At 37.9% G+C, this 22,398-nt stretch overlaps 1 protein-coding gene across 1 annotated transcript in view; it reads right to left on the reverse strand.

The window, feature by feature from the left end:
- The window catches only part of SLC35F1 (solute carrier family 35 member F1), a 232,808-nt gene that overhangs the window by 25,993 nt on the left and 184,417 nt on the right, over positions 1 to 22,398 (reverse strand). The window contains exons 3-6 of the mRNA XM_032684201.1: positions 20,696 to 20,823; positions 11,101 to 11,260; positions 5,661 to 5,817; positions 920 to 972 (exon numbers count right to left, since the gene is read on the reverse strand). Of these exons, the coding sequence (XP_032540092.1) occupies positions 920 to 972; positions 5,661 to 5,817; positions 11,101 to 11,260; positions 20,696 to 20,823 (498 nt within the window). The remainder of the gene's footprint in view (positions 1 to 919; positions 973 to 5,660; positions 5,818 to 11,100; positions 11,261 to 20,695; positions 20,824 to 22,398) is intronic.

The following is a 22,398-nucleotide window of genomic DNA, read 5'->3' on the forward strand; positions in this document are numbered from 1 at the left end:
GTTAACTAAGTTTGAAGAAAACAACTGTGTTCCATAACTTGTATCCCCTCTTTTCAGGGGATACACATAATCAGTTTCTTTTTCACTCTTCTGAATTGTCATTTTGAAGTTCAGTCTGAAACTAGGTAACAAGCTATTGTCAGTGGATTGCCAAAGCTTGAACCTCCTGCTATCAGTCAGCCCTGTAGAACTAGTATTCTTTTATTTCTTCTATTGTTCATAAATAGTGAAAGAGTGATTACAGGGACTCTCCTAAATATTGATTTGCTTTTAAAGCAAATAATTCTTTGGACTAATTAGAAGGGAGTCTTAGATAATAAACTCAGCCTCCAAACGGAAATGGGAAAACACAATCCACTGCTTAGCAGAACATCATAACAGCTTCATTGGGCACGATACTCTCTAAATTTGTCTAAAGGACACATCTGCTATATTCCACTAAGACTATTTGGAAAGCAATTAACCACTGCCATACAGAAATGCTCCCCTTGGAAATGAGTTTATGAGGTTATAATATGCACTGCGAGTACATTTTAGGGTTTTTTTGTTGGGTTCCATTTTCTTTCTTTGGCATTCATTGAAAAGGTTTGGCTCTTACTGACTACCTCATTTATTTGTCCCAGTGTTGCACTGAATCTTAGAACTGGAACCCCATTATTGTTTTACTTCATGACTGTCTGAATAATTATCTTACAGCATTCATATGCTTAACCAAATGGTGCAAGGAAGGCATAATACAGCAATGGGAGGACAGATCATTCAAGAACGGTCATGAGGCATGTGGTTCAACCTTTGGCAGTAACTGGTAGAGAAGTCACAAACATTGGCTCCTCTGAAACTTCATGCCTGCCTCCCAAACACTGGTTGGCTCCACGCCTCCTTCAGTAACTACCTTCAATGAGATAAAGTGTTTTCTTACCTATTTGCCAATCCCAGGGAACTTTCAACAGCTCTTTGTGTTCCATGATTGCACTAGAAGAGAAGAGAAGGTAAAATTTGATAGAAGAATAACAAAAGTTAAATTACTTCCACTCATTCAATTCAAATGCTGGACCAAACATATATAACCTTATAACAAAAAAATCTCTGTAGGAACCAAATGCAATCAGACTTTGCTAATCCACTCTGGCATTATCCTTGTGCGTGTGTATTTGAAAGATCTTCAGGGCAGTAATCAGATGTGATAGCATACAATTTCCACTGGTTTATTTGCAGCTTTATGTGCCCATCCCCACAAATGTTCAATTCTCTTGTACTCTTCTGACTTAATATTCTGAAAGCTTTTGAACTTTAATGATTAATTATGTACCTATCTGAGTTATTCACACCTCAGAGCAGCTCTACAGTGTAAAATAAATAGATACCACAGGCTGGCTTTGGAAAGCATACTGTAATTTTTTATACCCTGAGAGAAATCAAATAGTCACAGCAAAGAAAGTCAGGAAACAAAGCAAAGGATGGGCAAACCTGCAAAAGTCCACTTTCAATATCTTGTAAATCGTGCACTGTACATAAAAATCAAAGTCCCAGATCCATAAAATTCTAATGTGGCAACAAGTCAGCTCTTCCCAATCCAGGCAAACAGACCCTTGGAGACATCTCACAAGCTAGGTCTTCACTCAGGTAACCATTTTCTATGATCTGTGATTTCCAGATAAATCCTGCTGTGCAGGACTCCGCTGGTCTGGACACTATTTTAAGCAAGTATAAAACATGGAATTACACAGATTGAAAAACAAAGTACTTAGTACAAAAGGTGGCATGTGGAAGACCAAGCCTAATAGTAAAACTGCAGGAACTCAGCACCTTCCAGACTAATCTAGTCTAGAGAGTTGCAACCTGGAAATTCTAATTTGCTTGCTGCTGATGTGTGGCAAATCTAATACTGTGTACAGAATAATAAGACTATTTTGTCTGCAAAATAACTAAATTATAAGTGTCTTTGCGTGCATAAGATGTATGTCCCTTTTATCAGCAATTCCTGAAGAACACAATGAGAACAAACTGCAGTGTCTCTTGGTCTGGCAAACAAACTGATATATCGTAAACATAGGAACATTGCTTTCATATTATTGCTTATTCAATACAAAAGAAGTATAAAACAATATGTTATGGCTTGTGAGTCACTGTGATCTGTGAAACAAAGAGAGGTAAGAGCAACTTTGCCAGAAGTGGCCATTTAGTGATGCCAGAGGCACTGAAGAATTGGAATAACAATGATTTTTGAAAGGTGGTGGTGACTGAAGGAGGTCCCTGATGACTGAAAAGAGACAAATGCAACATCCAGTTTAAAACAGAGCAAAAACTATAGTCTGGCCAGCCTTATGTTAACCTTTGGGAAGACTATGGAGCAAATCTTCCCAGAAGCCATTCACAGAAAATGAAGAAGACACCACTGAAAACAGCCAGCACAGACTTCTCAAAAGCAAATCATACCTGACCAAACTGACTACCTTCTATGATGAGATGACTGGATCAGTAAATAAAAGAGAGGGAATGGATGAGAGGATGTGGTGTAACCTACTGTGAAGTTAGCAAAGCTTCCACATAATTTCCCTAAAGATCCTTAGAGATTGAAGAGGTATGGACTGGATGGGCAGAATACCCACAATGTAGTCTGAAGAAAAGGGCCAAATGAAAACTCATGAAGTTCAAGAAAAGAAAGGTGAACTCCTGTACCTGGGGTGGAATGACACTGCAACAGGACAGGCTGGGAGCTGACTGGATGGAAAGTTGCTTTTTAGAAATAAACCTTAGAGTCCTGTGGCCATCAACATGAAGGTAAGTCAGCAATGTGTCCCTCGAGCAGAGTAGGCCAACAGCCTCCTCAGCTGTGTTAGTAGAAGTCTGGCCAGCAAATTGAAGGATGTGATTTTCAAGACAGCAACTAGAGTACTGTATCCCATTTTGGGCTGTCCAGAACAAGACAGATGTTAACAAATTGAAGGGAGTACAGTGGAACTCCATCACAATGGTAGGCAGCTTGAGCACCTGGTGTAAGAAGAGATGCTGAAACAGCATGGTTTCTTTAGTATGAGGAAGAAAAGGCTAAGCTGGGGGAAAGGAGGACGGGACAATAAATTTTCCATCCTAACTGTTTAATGGGTAGCTACAAAAAGATAGTCATACTCGGAGGTGCACAACAGAAGGATAAATGACAATGGACACAAGTTGCAATGTGGAAATCTCTGAATAAATATCAGAGGAAAAAAATTAGCCAAACACTGGAACAGGTTGTCCAGCATGACTGGCACTGCCATTCTTGGAGACATTAAGAAATCAACTGTATAAGTTTCTAAGAAACTTGGCAAAACTTCGAAGTTAGCTTCGAGTAGGAGCTTGAACCAGATGACCTTCAGGGGTCCATTATAAAGTAGGTTATGATTATGTGATTCCATTGGACAGCCTTATCTCCATTTGCTGGGTAGTTGTGATATCCCCAAATCCTGTCAACTAATCTCTTCTTTAGATACATAGTTCCTCTCTGCTTAATCACATTCAACATACTGAACTACTCTTTCTAACATGCCTGGGTAGTTAGCCAACTCTTTAATTCACTCTTTGTCCACATACCTTAGTCCTTCATTTGTTGCAAAACAGGCATTATATATGTTTATATTATGTTACAGTGCAATATTAAGCAGTTTTGCAAAACTGTTCTAGAAAACAAGAGCCTACTTCCTTAAAGTCCTCTTGGCAACATAGTCCTGTACTACAGCTGAAGCATGAACTAGCATGAGTCACCTACACTTATGAAGATATTTGTAAATACACACAGAATAAAAGGCAGATACCACAGCTTTTGCTCCTATATTATCTTGAGATAAATGCATGCCAATAAAAGGGATATTCACTTGTGGGTAGGGTTTTGTCTTTCCTACATTCACCACAATCCCATATACTTTCTGACACCTTCCCTTCTTCAGAATTGTACTATTCCCTGTAAAACCTACAAACATGAGATTTACATCTCCAGGGGTATTAGTACATTTCCCATCCTCAATCCACTTTGTGGATGCCAACCAAACTTTGACCATGCTGTATGTAGCATGCTGGGAAATGGCCCAATTCCTGAGACACTCCTTTCCCAGACTAATTCAGTTTATAGGATCTAAAGGTCTTGCACTACTGGCCATCGAAGTGGCCAGTAGTGTTTCACAGAAAGAATCTGCAATTTTAACATGAGAAGCTGGCTTCTCTTTGAAATAACTGGCATATTTAGTTAGATTAAACCTGTGTGAACACATAACTGTGTGATTTCCACTATTCATTACAGGTAAAGGTAAGAAAAAGGTACACATATAAGCCAAGTGTGGTTGTGTCTCCAGAAAGTGCCACAAAAGCACTAGCAGCAAAAAGCTGCAGAGGCCAGTGGTGAGAACTCTTGGGCCAAAGGTTGAATAGAAAAAAACCTTAGGGCTTTCAGCAACAAAATGATTTTTTTATTTTTTCTTTCCAGTTGTGTTTTCTGTATACAAAGATGCCTTGTTCCAGCACCAACTTCTCCCCAGTAAAACAGCTCACAGACCCTGAATTGTGACTAACCGCTTGGGTCAAGAGGGAGTAATGGCACTATGATTAAATTCAGGAATATGAGACATGTACATGACAGTTTACACACAGAGCAAGACAAGGGCACTGCTTTGATGCCCTCAGAATCAGTTAGTATCTACTTATCACAAACACACAAAAGAATGCTTTAGCCGAAGGAGCTAGATACATTTATGTGCTCTTATGTGCTATATTTTTAAAAAAGAGAACTGGTTGTATGGCAGCTAGTTAATATAAATAATTTTAAGACACTTGTTCAGATCCCACATAAATATATTAAGCTTTCTAGCTAATGAAATGGAAGTAATTAGGTGGGAATTGATGGGTCATTTTTTTCAATCTGCCTCTGTTCTTAGAAGCTGAGTAGCTCAGAGGTGTAGGGAAGCAATTTGTTTTGGACTAATAATCAAAAGTCATCTATGTGACAAGCACCAGTGACACACCTGCTTAAAATGCAGCAATCTTGCATGGTTACTTTTACATGAGTCACAGTACTGCAACACTGGAAGCCACCTCCAAATATTAAACTTGTAGGTGAGATGCTCATTAGATGCATGTGGATACAGACAGGACTCAGCAGATCCATGCAACAATCACCTGAGTACTAAATATTTTGAAGTGAAGAGGCCAGTTTCTTAAAGGCTTTTTCGTTATTTCTTCCATACCATACTGTAGTTACACAGAATGAGCCAACAACTAAAATACCTTCTGACTGGATATGTTCTCAATCTGTTTAGAAATCTAGGTGACTTTTAAAAAATACAAAGCAGAACTAGAGGAAGTTGTAGATTTTGTTATTTTGTTATTGATGAGATCAACACATGAAGTATCCGCTTGTCTTCCAGCAACAAGATGGTAGGATGTGTCTTCTCCCTCCCCACGTGACTTCTAAAGGACACCAGTCCCTTAACTAGAGTACTTAGGTGCAAATTTGTGTTATTATTCAAATCCATTGATTTGAAATACGAAAACCAATGCAAATTACAGAATTAGGGAACACCTACTCCGCACAGGAAACGGCTACCTTTGAAGAAGTGGTTAGAGTACCTCAGCGGAGGCCACAGCTGCACTTATTTGAATGATCTTGGAGCTCAAACCTGTTCACTTACAGCTGAATTCCACTGAAGAAGGAGCCAAAGAGTCCAATCATACCCAGGAATTCCACTCGACTCAGATTTCGGACAATATACTCCTCACAGACGTTGGAGATGCCGTATAGTGTTGCTCCGCCCAGTACTAAGAGATCCCCTATCAGTTTATTTTCACCTAGGGATAAACAGGAAAAATCAGAATGTCTTAAAACAACCATATCCTGACTAGAACCATTGCAAGTTCTTCCCTACAGATTTCAATCCTCAGTCACTAAGTAGCCCACATCTCAGTTAATAAACTGAATGCAAATATTCTGTCATTTTAACAGTTTTCATATAATACACCAGTAAATCTAGCAGAGGCAAAGGGAGAGTATATTCCTTGACGTAGAAAAAAGAATCAAAAAAACCCTGAAAAATTTGCTAAAAATATAGATACCAAGTGGCACTCTTCAGAGACTAATCCTTTTTACATTATTATAATTTCTTTATTTTTTCAGATAGAATGTGACTCAGCTCTATAGAGCAGTTTGCATCTCATCTTGAAATCTAACCAGATCAAAACATGTCCGGTACTTAGATGTGAGGCCAAGTGAAAAATTCTGTGTACCTGTGAAATGAGTGAAGAGATCATTACAACCCCAATATTGACCTCATTCTCACATGAAGCTGTTTGACATGAAAGAGGGGAGGAAGGATGAAGTGTAGACAGGGTGATGAAAATGTCAGATTTTTAAAAGAGGTTCAATTAACATAGCAGTACCTAATGCATGCAATGAACACCACAATGTATTTTCAGGACCTCCAGGTTTATAGAGCTACTAAAATTTTTTTTTATCAAAGACTGTTTGAAATCTTTTTCAGTCTTGGAAGCTCTTATTATTGGGTGTTGGAGAGAGCTGCAGGGAGATTTGATCAAGATCAAGTTCCAGCTTGAAAACTGAGGTCCTAGCTTTGCAAACCGATGCATGCCATTCCCTCTGCACATATGGCTTGTTAAATGATTTCTACAAGAGCTACAGATTCACAAAACTGTCAGATATTGCTGCTGAACCATATTCTGAAAGCCTGGACATAATGGAATTTTCTTTGAAAAGGTTCAGTAGAAACGCTGCAGTACTAAACTAACTGTATTTTTCTTAAAGAAACCTTGATTTCTTTTAAAATACCTTGATTTATTTTTTATATTTCTGCCTTTTTAAGTTTTATTATTGTTGATTTGTAAAATACATAGTGCAGTAAATAAAACTGGAAGCTAATAATTTGATAGGTTAGAAATTATCTTTTCAATGTTTTTTTTTTTTAAGGAGTTCTTTTAAGCCTCCAGTTTTCAGTCCAAACTACAGGGCTGAAATTTCTATTGAAATTTACGACAATAAAAATGGTCATATGAGGAGAGACCAAGGGTTCATTAATCCAGTATCCTATCTCCAACACTGTCTATAAGCACCAGAAAAGTATAATTTATTTAGGAACAAAGAAGAATGGAGTGAAGTTTAAAATATTCCCAGTAATACTCTCTTAATCTCCAACATTTTTCAGCTCAGATGTGGTTTCTGTGTATTTAGCAAACATTACTAAATTTCTCTTTCACATACTCATTCAGTCTCTTACTTAATTTCTGTTTTGCATGTTCCTTGACTGACAGCATGCTTAGAATTGACCATTTATCTTTTAAAGATTTGCTTGGCTTTTTGTTTGCTTTTTTTTTTTTCTTCTTTTTAACCTTCTTTTTCAATTAGTCACAGAAGATGTTCTCAATTTAAAATAAGCATCAGCACTTTGTAAAACCTCTTCATACCTGATGCGCTTCATATTTCACATGGCTCCACTGATTCCTCACGGAGCTCACTCATTTGGTATTTGTTACAGCTACCCACTGACACCTCAGGGAAGTATTGCTGAAAAAGCTTTCGACCTTAGAGCTTAGTTGTGGTGAACTGCTGGCACAAAAATATCATCCTTTTGCATCTGTGAACCAGAGGCAGCTAAGAGGTTGAGCATTTTAATATGGATGGGACGGCCTCAAGCATCACATGGTGATGGCTCTCCCCAAAGTGTACTCATGCTGAGAGTGAGCCTCAACCTTCAGGGCTTTCCCAGAAGAGGGAGCCAAGATCTGTTCAGAGCACTAGTCTCTGGCACTGGAACCTCCTCTGGTATACTCAGCAGCACAGGGGGGCTGAGGAGAGCTTAAATAAACAGGGAAGCACAGAGGGACTTTTATCAGCCAGTTCTCAGTAGATCAGGCATTTTCTGAGACGGAAATTGCATTAGACCATCAAACTTAATAGATCTCGAGGGATTCTTCTTTTATTTGTGTAAAGTCCATATATTTTTGGCCTACTAATAAGAAGTACTTCATGTTTTTAATGGTGGCACTGGATACCTCAAAACTACATTAGTCATCCCATAAGTTTATGACTGTAGGAAATATTTAAGAATTACTCTGTATTGACTCTCTCCATACTGCTGAAGACTTCATATACATTTATCATATTCTGTCCCTTTCTTGCTTTTTCTGAGAGATGGAAAGTCCTGGTTTGCCTATAGTCTCTCCATCCTGAAGCCATTTTATGCCCTTGAATGGCTTTCTCACCTTTCTCCATTGCTTATATAGGCTTATTTTCTTTTTATTTCTTTTTGAAATGCAGTGACTAGAGTAGTACTCAAGAGGTAGTGCATCAAAACTTTACATACTGGCATAAAAATGTTGTAAATTATAATATTGCTTTCTTTCCTAGCAATTACTATCCTCCTGGTTGTCAAATGCCTTTTCTTTGCTTCCTTGAGAGGCCAAGACTTTGGAAATTTCCCCCAAGACTGAAATATCATTATAGACATATTTTCATGGAGGTAAACTCCTCGTGCATCTACTGGTTTCATTATGAAGGAAATATGTTGTATTTGACCAATTTAATGGTGTAAGTCATTCTTCAGAAGAAACACAAGGAATAGCCTGATAAAACAAGCTTTGCATTAATCATTGTAGCATATTTAATGTTCTCTGGAAGCAGTCGTCATATAGTTCAGAGAGGACTTAATGTTTTGGGAACTAGTTATAGCACTACAGTGTAACACACATAATTTAAATATTAACTGTGTTCTGACATAATTTTTTTTCACACTCTCTCTAGGTCTCTTTGTCACATGTTTAACTTAACCCTCGTCATTACGAGGTGCTTCTCTTTGCTTTTGTTTGTAATTACTGATGATTATAATATCTAAAACCAGTCTTAATGTGTCCCATTTTAGACTGAAAATACACTCATACACATATTAATAGGGCTGATGTGACTGTTTTTCAGAGATTGTGGTAAGCCAAAGCTGTGAAGTGCTTTGAAAAACCTGGAGGAAACACTTGGACCTCTGTGGTTTAGAACCCTTGTATACTACAGGAACACAAGTACCAAGGTAACCCAGGAGTATTAGTTTAGAAAAGTGTTAATTTATTGTATACTTGGCACGTAAGGTGATAGAGCACTAAGTATGTGACAGTAATTGCTTTTCCAATTGAGTAATGCGCAAACCATCAGCCAGGATACAATGAAAAGAGGTAAACTACCATATATTTATTGAAAATTGAGAGCATGTGTGCACATTATACCTAATTCCTGCACATATTTTGGAAAATACCTGTTAAGTAATGCATTTTAAATTCTTGTTCCCTTACTGTAAGAGTTGGTAGGCTAAATTGCCTTATGCAGTAGGTGCCTAGCAGAGCCTTATGGCTTTTCTAATACAGTAAGTAGTGTGGTCAGCAAGGGCACACAGGTGTCAATAGATCTTGTTCTCTATAATATAAACAGAGAAGTTTACTGAGGACTACTAAAGCATCACTGCTTTTGGTTTCTTCCTTTCTTTAGTTTGCCTAGTCCTAGGAAACATCCTATAAATGATGTAGAACTCATTAATGAAGAGTTTCAATAATTTTCTTCTTTTCCACCAATGTTTCTTTTTATTTGTATAATTTTAATGTGTAGTTTTACCCTTTCAGAGAAATTAAGGCAGACAATCTATTTTACTCTGTTAAAAATAACATTATTAATAGCATCATTTTGACATAAAAAAAAAAAAAGCTGCAGGTTCTCTGTGCAGCAATAAGCATGGACACAGTCTTCCACATGTAGTCCAAATGAAAAGGCAATAATGCATGTTAGCAGATTTTTCTGGAAAAATTTACCTAACAGCTATACCCAAGCTTTAATAATGAATTATGGCAAATAACATCTAATTATTGCAGTTGGATGGCAAAGTGTCAGTGTTCTTCAATCTGTTCCTTGTCTGCTGAGGTCCATTGCCCCACATGCTCCTGTTGGATCCACAACTCACCCGCTCTAGCATGTTACTCTCTAGATTACTGGGACACAGGATGTTTCTTCTGGAACCCAGGGTTGAAATCTCAAACTCTCTGAAATCAGTCATTCCCAATACAGCTTTGCCTGGCCAACTAAATAGTACATTCTTTCCTTTTTAGCTGGGACAGGACTACTTCCGGATGACACCAATGAATTAAAGGTCTTCATTGAGAGTAAAGTGCAGGGATAACAGGGGGCAGGGAGATGCAGTGAGTATTGTCATACACTATGTTGTTCTATTTAGTAGCATCCTGGCAAATGCAGTTCTTACAGCACTTGCATTTGTATTCAGAAAGCTGAGTCAAGAATTTTAAATCCCTGTGTATTATGCTCAGCTCACAATTCAGTGCTTTTAATTAAGAATGAAAACTGTGCCTAATTGACAATCTTTGAAAAGAATTTCCAGCCTTCCCACATCATTTGGGTTGGCACTAGAGAAATCAATGTGACAGGGGAAGTTGATCGATGAAATCTAACTCTGTCTAGTCTGCATTAATAGCTACACACACATTATTCATTTGATGCCACACATAAAAACCCGAACATTTTACACACAAGAAAGTTCTTTTCAACAAATATTCAGGCAAATCCTAAACTTTACTCTGAGACTGTGTGCAAAATGCAATTGGTAGTATATAAGTTCAGTGTCTTTTAGTACCTATCCAGTGACCCCACCTCTATAGAAAAAAGCAAGTAAAGTTGAGGAGAAGTAAGAGCACACAGTGGATGTGAGAGATGCTTATGACTCAGAGATGTAGCCAATTTGGAAAGGAAGCAACTGAGGTTTGCAGTTAAACAACTAAGCCAAAAAAGAATGAAACTACAAATATTTAGCTTGTCCCCCCAGTTTGCCCAGAGGGTGACCTGTGTTGCAGGGCCCATCAAGTCTGTTTGCAGCAGTGTTGACTTGAAAGTGTTGACTCATTTTTGCTCTCTTTCCCTTCTGACAGTGGCAACTTTGAATGATGCAGTGCTTTGGATACGTGAAGGCACAGGGTTTCTTGACAAATTTCCTCTCTTTTTGACCCCAGTCTGACACATTTTGGTCAATGGTTTCTCTGGGCAGAACTTGGCCACACAACCCATACATCCTTACTTACCTGCTCCTTGCTGTCTCCCAACAAGGACATCTGCTCCTGCCATGCAGCCCATGCCCAGAATGCAGACCACAATCCCAATGAAATGTACTGCCTTGTATCGTACCAGTAAGAAGAACCAGGAGAGAAGTATCACCACTGGGATGACAAAGCAGTCTAAAAGCTGTCATGAAAGAGAGAAAAAAAATCAACAAATCAATCTGCAAATACTTTGCCCTAAAATAGGATAGATTTTCAGCAGAGGGAAGTGAGGAACGCAGTGTTATTTAGTTTGTAATAGCACTTTCCACAAACAGAAAGCGTATTCAAGTGGTTATGTCATTCATCAGACAGAGGATAAGACAGTTCACAACTATTCCAGAAACTCAGGAGAGCTGTTGCTCTGTGATAAGGCTCAAAAGCACCACCTTGCTCTTTGGTTCAGATGCATATTTCAAATCCATGGGAAGAAAACCTGAGCTAAAAGAGAGCCACACCACTCCATCTGGTCCTCACCTCTGGTGATTAATAGACAAAGACTGAGGGCAGTTTTCCTGCAGTCTAGACATATGTTTTACTTCAGTCACTTCAATCCAAATAGTAGGAATGTTCGTAACACACAAGTTGACCAGATTTATTAAATCTGCCCATATAAATCAGGGGGTTTTTGCATGCAGCATGCTTATGAAAAATCTGCCCCCTGTGGGGACTGTTAATTCTGTGAAAATAGAGTTCCATATGCCTCTGAAGAAAAAAAAAACAAACCAAAACTCAAAAACCACTGTCTGCAGTGCAAGAAACTCAATCTTCTTGCCAACAGACCGTTGGAATGAGCTTTCTCAAAAGAAGTGTTGTGAAACATCATCTTTATTTGTGGTTAGTTGTTTTTTTTCCCAGACATCCAGCACTAAACTCAGAGAACCTGTGATAAAAAAAGAAATGCACCAAATGTTTGTAAGAGGACCTCGAGATTTTCAAATTAAAATATATTTTAGAAATTACCAGTATGTCACCTGGAAACAAAAATCCCAGGTAAGAAACACCCAAAGAAGCTTGACTTCCTAAAAGGATACAACTAATTAAGAGTTGCGAATCTGTGGATTAATAATGGGATTTAACAAATTGTGCAGGATACACTACTGTTCAATGCCAATTGAAATAGCATGGACCAGAGCTATATGATTGCATCTTCTTCCTGGTGAAAATTTCTGGAACAACCAAAGGACTAGACTGTTTCCATAACTCTGAAAAACTACTTCAGATGTTGTTACCTTGATTTTAGGTGATGCAATTTTATTTTTCTTTCCTTTGGGCCTATTACATGTTACTTGCTTTCTGTGATTGGACAGGGTGCTAAATAATCTCATCCTCGCTCCCTTTCCCACAAAACGTTGGACCACGTTGGAGATCTCTTCAAGGCTGAGCAGTTCTATGAGTATAAATTGTTTAAGGAGTTTAAAAGTTACTTGTACCTGCAGCGTCTGTACTTTAACACGCAAATTCCCTTTAAAAGTCTTCTAGAGGTAGATTTTAGAAATTCCTCTCATTCTATAAATATTTAAACATAGCTGTGCTTTCAAGTATGTGAATGCATGTCTTTTAAGCACTAACATGAAAGGATGCATGAACAGAACGTGTCACAAATAAACAATGCTGATAACAGCTAGAAAACACCTCTTTGGGGCTGGCAGTCCAAAGTCTAATCCACAAATTGCTATCTGGAATGCTGCAGTATGAACAGATACAAACATGAAATGTAGGTAATGTTCACTGACCTTATATAATTCTTCAATTGTGCTTAATTTATACCTATACTTAAACAATGGGACGGACAGAAATAAATTAGGTTACTGCAATACAAGCAATAAGATAACCTAGTACATATTGCTTAAGTCTTTTTCAGGTATTGCTTTACATTTCATTTCTCATGGACTAAATTTGCTCTGCCTTTGTTTTTTTCTCAGGTAAACCTGTATAATAGAAGAAAAAATGCTTGTGTATTCTACAGACAAAACACATGAAATTGAGGATTACCTCACCTCCAATAAGGCTTTTTTATTAGTGATTTTTTTGCGTTTTTTCTTTCCTTTGTTTGTTATTAGTTATTTCAGCTAATTTAAAAATATTATACCTAATTGTAATTTTTCTGATTACAAAGCTTTTACAGTAACAAAGATAGATTATGTGTAGCTTGAATTTCATTTGTAGTACATAAAGGTCAGTTGTTTATCAATATTTCTCAAAGAATAATCTTTGATATTTTCCTTTTTAATTGTGTATTCAAAAGGTACTGCCTATACCCTGTCACTAAGTTAAATTAATGAGCTATCTGATTTCAATCAACATTCCTGTTAATCACAGAAGTTATTAGGTCTCACTAACCTAAAAGAAAACATATTTCCTATGTTGCCATGGGGTGGTGCAGACCATGTTCTTTGATGCTTTCTTCAGTCACATCTCTGAATAGGGGAGCTTTAGAAGTCAGGATACAAAAATATATAATCTATTGATATACAGTCCTACAGAAATTTCTTTCTATTATAAGAATGTTATGTTTTTGTAGAGATTGAAGATTATTATTTGACTCTAAAAGAAACCACACTGCATATAAGACTGTCAATGAAACACAATATCGAAACGTATTTCCTCCAATTACTTGTTTGTTAAATTATGTTGACTTTATTACACTTGTGAATCGTAGACAAATACTGTCTTGCTAACAGTAAATATTTAGTCTCTGGTCTCACAAATTCAGCATGTGTTTGCACACCTATAGCACAAATGTACTGTTGGTCATTGGAAAGGAGAGCTGGCAAGTTTTAGAAGAAAGGTCTGTAATATAAAAGGTGAACTGCTGATCTGCAGCGATATCAAAAAGAAAAAAAAGCTGGTCAGCAAACTCCCTATGGGAACAGCTGAGCTGAATCTTCCTTTTTAAATATTCATTGGATTCCCCCTCCAGTTATAAGCCCTTTTTTTTCACATTAGGAGTTTCTCATTAGTGCTGCCCTCCAGCAAAGTACGTGAAGAATCAGCTGCACCCGCTACTTAGCCTAATCTCCAGGGCAGAGGGATCAGTAAAATCAGTGTCGTATCCATCAGACATTGTATGGTAAAACACTCGTGATGGATACAGAATTTCAGCATGTAACCAGGAAATTTTAACACAACAGCAAGTGCTATATCCAGTAAGAGACACACGTGCTGTCATTTTCTTTGTTCTTTCAAAGGAAAGAAGGGTTTGCTGCCCATCCAAGGGCTTTTTCTCTTCCAGTTTTCACACCACCTTCACAATATCATACACACTTGATTCAACTGTACACAAGCAGACGAGCTGTGAACCCTCACAGAGATGGCTGCCAGCTGCCAGGGGAGATGTGTGGCAATTACGCTGCCCTGTGACCGAACAGGAAAGATGTGGATGCTGGCGGCATCTCTGACAGGGTTATTTCAAGCAATTCAAATAAAAAAAAGAACACTGTTTTTACTGTTTTTACCTTTCATTTGCTACCTCATCACAACATAACCACTTTCTTGCATGGTTTTTCTATTATCACAACATTAATGTAAACCCATTAACTTTTCATTCAGTCAAAATGTATGGTACTTTGGGTAGTGATACTGGTGAAAGAATCTGTTAGTGATGTCATTTGTATGAAAACAAATGTACAAATGTTTATTTCCATGATGTAGAAAAAAAAAAGCCAGAAGACTTCTCCCAGTCTGGAATCTCTTTAAATCACCATTTTGCCCACAAGATCTCTGTTTCTTTCTTGATTCTTCTAGAACCGTCCCTATCAGTATTTTCTTTTTTTCCTGTGGACAAGGAAACTCACTCAAAAGTTTGACTAGTGAAAGACCTTCACCTCATCTGACTTGCATGTATCAGAACCTGAGATGAGCATTATCACAGCTTCAGCTTTCTGTCTACATAGAAGAAATTTAGTGGCTTCTTGAAGTTATGTTAAATAATAGGTAGTGGCCACATGCAGCCCACAGTTCCTCTGCTCCCAACTCTCTACACAAAGACATGCTTTACGACCAACAGGAGTAATCACATCTTGACTTTTTTTAAAAAAAACACCTCTTCAACATCTTGTCTCAAGACATGAACTCCAGCTGTGCTTATACAGGATATGTTCAAATACCAGGAAGACTGACCACAGAAACAGTCTTTGCTTTAATTAACTTTTTCCTCTGATTTTACATACCACTGTCAGGAAAAGATCATTCTAACCCAGCTCTTTTCTGCATTAAAAACCCCCCTATTTTCTGGATATGACTGGATAATGGCTTGGGAGACCATTTTCTCAAGGTTACTCATTAAAAACTTCTCCACATCACCAGCTGCTGTAAACTATGTGGGGGATTAGATCCTGGCCTAGGAAAAATCATGGATATCTCCTGCAGAATAACCTCTCCTTTTGCATGTCACCTCTCAAAATATGCAAAATGAGCATAGAATGCCAAAACCTCTGCTGTTGTAATGGGCACAGCTCCATGACTTTAATGAGATTTTGCATATTTATGTCAGTAAAAAGTTTGGCTCTCGTTGAGTTTTGCCAGTAGAGGCAGGAAGTCAGGATACTGGGAGCTCTGTTTACTCCAAAGCCACATACAGAGAATGTGGATACTGTAAGGGCTGCTTTGCAAAACACAGGTTAAAAGACAACCGTAACTCAAAGTAAATCAGATACAAGATGCACAGCACAGCCCCTCACAGTATAAATGTACAGTATGCAACACTTCTGCAAAATGCTGATCTGCAAAATTTAGTAACACTGCAGTATTTCCTCATGGCCCTGAAGCAGATCAGGAAAGTATGGTCTACTCTTTACAATCATAGAAGGAGAGGAGGAAGGGAAGGAATGGAATTAATCTCTGCTTTTGAGATATTTCACATTAGCAGCCACTGGACAAGGTGGATCAACAATTTCAATATTCATCCCCTGCTCCTTGCCTCCCAGTTTTGCTTCAAAATTATTTAAAAATCATCTGCCTCAATGTACTTTGAGTCCTTGGGGACCGAGAACAAAGTAAAGTCTATTGCCATCCAGCTCCTATAACACACACTTACTGCTGACTCCTTTCCTTTTCTGGTGGCAGTTGTTGAGATATGAAAACTGCCAGAGGTAATTGGAAGTATGATGTACTGCTGAGCCTCATAGTGATCTAAGAGTAGTTGAGAACATCAGCATCATTGTCTTATTGTCTGTCTCCTGGTCTCTATAATCCCAGCTTTTACTACCTTTGTTTTCATCATGCCAATCAAACACTTGATTGCCCAAGTAATAAATTACCAGATAAATCACTATTTGGAAGCATAGCTCTCTCTTTGACAGTGCCTTATTTCTTGTGACATCGTATCCATATTCTACAGTACTACTATACAAGGTATTGAAGAAATAATATTTGTGATTCTTTGTGATATCATAACAGAAAAAGAACAACATCACCTCTAGAGAGTGCAATGCAATAGTGTAATATACAGATGGATAGAACACTGTATTGCAACAAGGAGAGCTAATTAATGTGAGGAAAACGGGGAGAAGGAAGAGGGCAGTCTGCTTCAAAACTCAGCCTGGTATGAAGAGAAAGCACTTAACTGGCAGCAAAGGTTACAAATGTTAGTATCATAACAGGCCTAGTGGAAGACATTATGGACTTATAGGATGTATGTGTGTGGTACACTGTAAATGCAGTACAGGGAAGTTGAAGTCAAAACATAATTTCAGGGAAATTTAATATCTAGATCTAAATGTACTGCAATAACTGCAATAACTTCAGAATCTTTTAATTTCCTCTGGGGGAACTAATTTTATCTGCTGTATAAAAGGTGTCTCTAACAGTATTTAAAACATTTTTCTTGAATAATTATTAAACCTTCCACAGGTTGACACCAGGGTTGTTTTAAAACCCATTAGGAGAAATATGAGAAGCAGTCCTGAAAGTTAAGTATATAGGTTTTAAAACAAGTCCATGGGATCAGATGCAAGTGCGTGTTTAGTGTACTTTCTGTACCTGCTACAGCTGACTTGCAAAAAGGCTGCAAAATCTACTGCAAGTTAGAATAATACATCAAAGAGAAACTAAAGATTATTTTGCATCTGAGAATCAGGACACATATGTCTGATAGCATGAAGTGTTACTTGTACTTCTCTAAACACATGGTTTTGTATATCAAATGGATCCATCGACAAACTACTGAGCCTTTTACCTGGTATATTCAGTTTTTTAAACGTACCTGCAGGGAACAGTCTTCAGTTACTAGCCTGAGCATTTGCATAGCTGTGGGAAGTTTGAGTTTTGATCCCCTCAGCTGAGATGGAGTTAAGTCAAGCCCTTTCTGTGGGCCACTGCTTTAAAATGTGTGACTTTATGCAACATGTAGGTCCACCTTTGCAATTTAGAAAGCACTTGAGGTTTTCTGCAAGCACTTGAGGCATGCTAAGATCATATTTAAAAAATTGAGTTCATTGGGGTACTTCGGTGTGGGAATACTTAGCTTTTGAATTTTAAAATGGAGATGGGTATTTAGGCATTTATTTCCATCAACAGAAAATCCCTCTGGGCATGCAGAGAAACAGAACCTAAAGCTACCAAAGAAAAAGCAATTTGATACGTTCAAAAACATGTTTTCATGTCCCAGGATCGTACTCTGAGCATCAGGTTTGTACACATAAACCAATGGATGTTAGATGTCCATGACATTTTAGATATGTAGACAATTAGGTGTGGGTTTCTTGGATTGTTCCATTAAATCTAGTTGTCCCTGGATTGCACTGTTGGTACCTAAAGGGTACCTTGGATTTTATCCTTAGCAATTGACCTACACCTATAACTGAAACACAAATAGCGCATTGATTTTCAATCTAGTGTTTATGTCACCTAATTTATAAGGGAGGTATTTTAGTTGTTTGGTGGTTTCTTTTCTTAAAGAGGAAAATTATGTGTTTCTAGGCTTCACAGTACTTTGCTTTCATCTTGTGATTAAGCTGAGTGCCACATTCTCAGACAGTAATTATAGAGTACACGAGGTTTTGAAATAATCAGAAGCATGTCCAAAAGTAAAGGTTAGGTACCATATTCATCTCTGATTTATGCCTATGCGTCCTCGCTCACTGTGATTCTGAAGGCATGCAGTGAAAGACATATAGGAAGGTTTATTAGAAAATCCTTGTTTTCCAGATCAAAGCCAAAAGAGAATCTTGAAGTAAAATATAGGAAAAACTTGTGTGTGAAACAGTGTGGAAAAGTAGGCTGCCATTTTCAGTCTGTTCCTGGAACCATGATGAGATAATATCAAATATAAAAAAAAAGATGGAGTATAAACTAAAAACTCTGACAGAGTTTAAAGCTACTTGGCAAACAAGGCTGTTGAATGCTTGGAGATTTTTGGTGAAGCTGAGCTCAAGGCAACTGCAATATACGTATATTTTTACCGTTAAACATTAGTATTTTGCTGGGACCAGTGTAATGATTTTTGCCTAAAAGCACCACAAGCACAGTACACTTGGATGTTGGTTTTGCAGAGATGTCATGTGGAAAAAAAAAAAGCTCTAAAACTGATTTTCTACTGAAATGGTCCATGTACTCCCATATCACCACTATAAGAATACCTCAAGATTTCTCATTTGCTGAAGTGACAATTTCAAGAACTCTTGTATTTTCCCCATCAAAAAAGCCTTGATGTACAGCCTGTTGAGTATAAAGTCCCTCAGAATTGACATGAAGGGCTTGATTCTCAGCCAATGTATACACAGGCATAGTTCCCACAGCCTTCAGTCAAAGACATGCTGATGTGTGGTAGGTAGCAATAGTTTAGTGGGTCTCAGTTCTTAAAGGATTTGAACATTTTTTGCTATGTGCCAGCAAGCATTTATGGCCTCACAGGTAGTGCTCCTGCAGGGGATGCTCTTGAGAGAGTGGTCCTGTTTGTTTCTTCTTCAGAAATCAGATTCTAGAAAAAGCTTCCTTTTTTCATCTTCTGATTTTCATTTCTTCAGTCTTCATTCCATACCATGACACACTTTGACCAACGCTGAATAATCCCCTGAGCTGCTTCTGTTTCATCTTTAAACGAAATAGGGTGTTTGGCTGCATTTCAGAAAATTTGTCATTTGATTCAACATTTTAATGCATTACCTCATACTTGCCCTGTTCTCACCATATCTTGGGGCTTGTCACTTAGAAGCTGACTCATATTAAGGCATGAAATGAATTTAAAACGCAGCAGGTATTCCCAGTCACTCCACATGTATCCGAGCAATCAAGGACAACTATGGGAAAAGGTGACATTTATTTATTCCATGCCTGGAAAAAAGCTTGACAGCATTCGAGATTCTATCTCTTCCTTCTTTCAAGCTACATGGGAAAGAGACCTGAATGCTGTTGTAATCTTTATGTGGAAGAGGTCTAAAAATGGACATGACACTCTGTGCTCTCTGAGAGTTCTCCTGATTCACCATTCCTCTCTCTCTCAGTCTAAAAGAATATGGATGATTTCAGCTAACAAATTCCCTGTCAAGGCACAGGCAATGCCCTTGAACTCTCCTGTCTGCTTCCTCATCACACTGTAGCTTTTGATCTCTTACACCAAAGGCCATGCTCATTGCACTGCTAGTGTGAGGGTCTGCATCTACTGGAACTGGTGTTTCATGAGTCTGGCCAGACGAACCTCTGATACGGGCATGTTGGTGGCTTTGCTCAGTCCACTCTTTCTACAAGCTGTGAATGAATCATGCTAAAGAAGCAATTCAGTTTGCTTTCCTCTTCGAGGCTTTTAGTGGGTATAAAATCAGACAGTGTGAGGTTTGTGTGGATTTAAGCTTTATACCATGCAATCTGATCTTAAAAAGTGTTAAAAGCAATATTACATTGTCTAGGCATGTTTCAAAGGATTCTCAAATTCAGATTTTGATGGCAGAAGCACCTGTGAATATTTAGCATAAACCTCATATTCAAATTTCTTGAATTCATAGTTTTCTTCTATTTTTGCTTCTTGTTCAGCTAAAGCAGCTCAGTATTTTCCCATATCACTTTTCAACTATGGAAGATATATATTCTTAACTAGCTCTGATTCTGCTCCTTTATTTCATCGTCTCTAATGCAAACTTCAGGCAAGTAAGGTCTAAAATACACTGAACACTACATAGTGTTACTCTATATTTAAAGACAATGTAAAGAAGCAGTAGGTTTGTTTTAGAACAAGTAGCAATGAAGTATGCAATAATTTCCCAAGACAGACAACTTCAAGTCTCTTAAAAATGTTTCTATTATTCACGTCTCCACTAAACTGGAAGAAGCCTGATCCTTTTGCACCTCTACATAAAAAATCCAGGTTGGATCTTTGGAGAAATCATCACCCTAGGTTTTGTTCACTGCACATAACATTTTGTTCACTGCACATAATATTTTTGTTCACTGCACATAAAAGTCAGAATGTTTTTGTACAATTTGGAAAAATACTGAGTAATAAAAACAGTCCAATATAATAAAATGTGTCACGCAAAAGACAGAGACAGCAATTAGCATTAGTTCACTCAAACCAATGGATACTACATCACTGACTCCATGGACCTTTTATCTTATCTCAAAAGGGAAATCCTTTTAGTCCTACCTGTACACTGGTAAGAGTGGGTGTACTGATAAGCTTGACTACCAGGTAATTGGCTTCTATATCTATTATCCCCAGGATCATGTATTCCACCATCTCCTTTTTCAAAATTGCCAGCAAGTTCTCTTCTCCTGTGGTAATGAACAAGAAGAACTATGTAGAGTTAGGTTTACATGCCAAAATACCCTACCTGTTGAGAGAAATTACCTAGATCTCTCACATTTACACTAGGCAGTTGAAAAGTGCCACCTATAAAGAGATACTGCAAGGAGGTGAAAGCTAACACACCCTATTTGTATAGCAGATATTAGAAGAGCCAGGCTGGCAAAGTAATATGTCAGACTGATACTTCACTTAAGGCATAAATACCACCAAGAAAAACAAATGCAGCTTGAGCAGACTGGATATGTGTTCCACTTTTAGTTTTTTATATAGACATATATATGTACATACAAAATGTTAAATAATAGAGCAGTCTATTACATACATTTATACTTTCCATACACACTGGTAAATGTTGCATGTTGCACACATGATGCAACAGGGTTTTGCCACAGAGGAAGATTGCCAGTATTTGTAAATAAGATGGAATAACAGAGCAGGAGAGTAAGAGCATCACATTTGGGCCTTATTCTGATCCCAGAGGTTCAAAGTATCAGGCTTGTTTAGAGAAAGACTGCACCGAGATAGCTTTTTTGTGACAGGTTGCTCTGCTCCTAGGGTTGATTTCTGAAGCAGGCAGGTTTGCTGCCTTCTATGGGAACCCTGTCAATCAACAGTATTTAATCTTCACCACGTAAAGACTGACAGTACAATACAGCCTGCAGATCAAACCCACAACTTTCAAAAGGTCAAAGCATTCCTCATGCTAGGCTAGGGATTATTATTGTTCTCCATTCAAAAGAAAACAGCTCATTAGTGAGGGTGGGCAAACCTGTAACTTATTTGCATTACAGTAAACTCCAGACATCATGAGATACCACTGTGAAAGGGGATGGAGTGTGACTGAACACAGTATGACTGGAGGTCTTTCAGTGTCTGTAGCTTAAAATGGGATCTAAGTAGGGTTGACTTGTACTGTCAAAGTACCACAAACGGTATTTGAACAGTTTTGAAAGTTTTAAAGAAAACCCTGCTATTTGGAGATTTGTTCATGTTGCTGCATCCTTTCTACATGCCCATAATGTGATGGAAAATAGAGAAGAAAAGGAACATTACTGTCAGTTCCCATCAAAACTTGCTCAGGCTTCCCAAGTCTCCTTCATTTTCCTTCATCACAAGTGTCTTCACACTCTTGTTCAAATAGACCTGGTGATATACGGGCTGCCATACCACAGCAGTAACAGCAGGCTCTCTATAGCACAGGTATCTCAGATCTTACAGATTCAAACACAGAATAACAGACAATTACTTCAGAAGTTAATTCAGAAATCTTAGGTGTTAAATCTTAGCCCCATTAAGTGACTTGAATGGGCATTTACCTGAACAAAGCATCTGAATCATTTCATGTTTTTTCATTAACAGATGTTCACATATACACAGTTCCAGTGGGATTTTATTAGACAACAACCGAATTATTTGTTACAGTGATAATGACATCAAGTGCAAAACTGTAAACACTAAAAAGTCTTCCTTCCCTTTTCTCCCTCTCTTCCTTCCTTGCATCCCTCCCTTCTCTTCTTTTCTTTCTCTCTCTTTTACTCTTT

Source organism: Chiroxiphia lanceolata, chromosome 3, assembly GCF_009829145.1.
Source record: "Chiroxiphia lanceolata isolate bChiLan1 chromosome 3, bChiLan1.pri, whole genome shotgun sequence".
Lineage (NCBI taxonomy): Eukaryota > Metazoa > Chordata > Aves > Passeriformes > Pipridae > Chiroxiphia > Chiroxiphia lanceolata.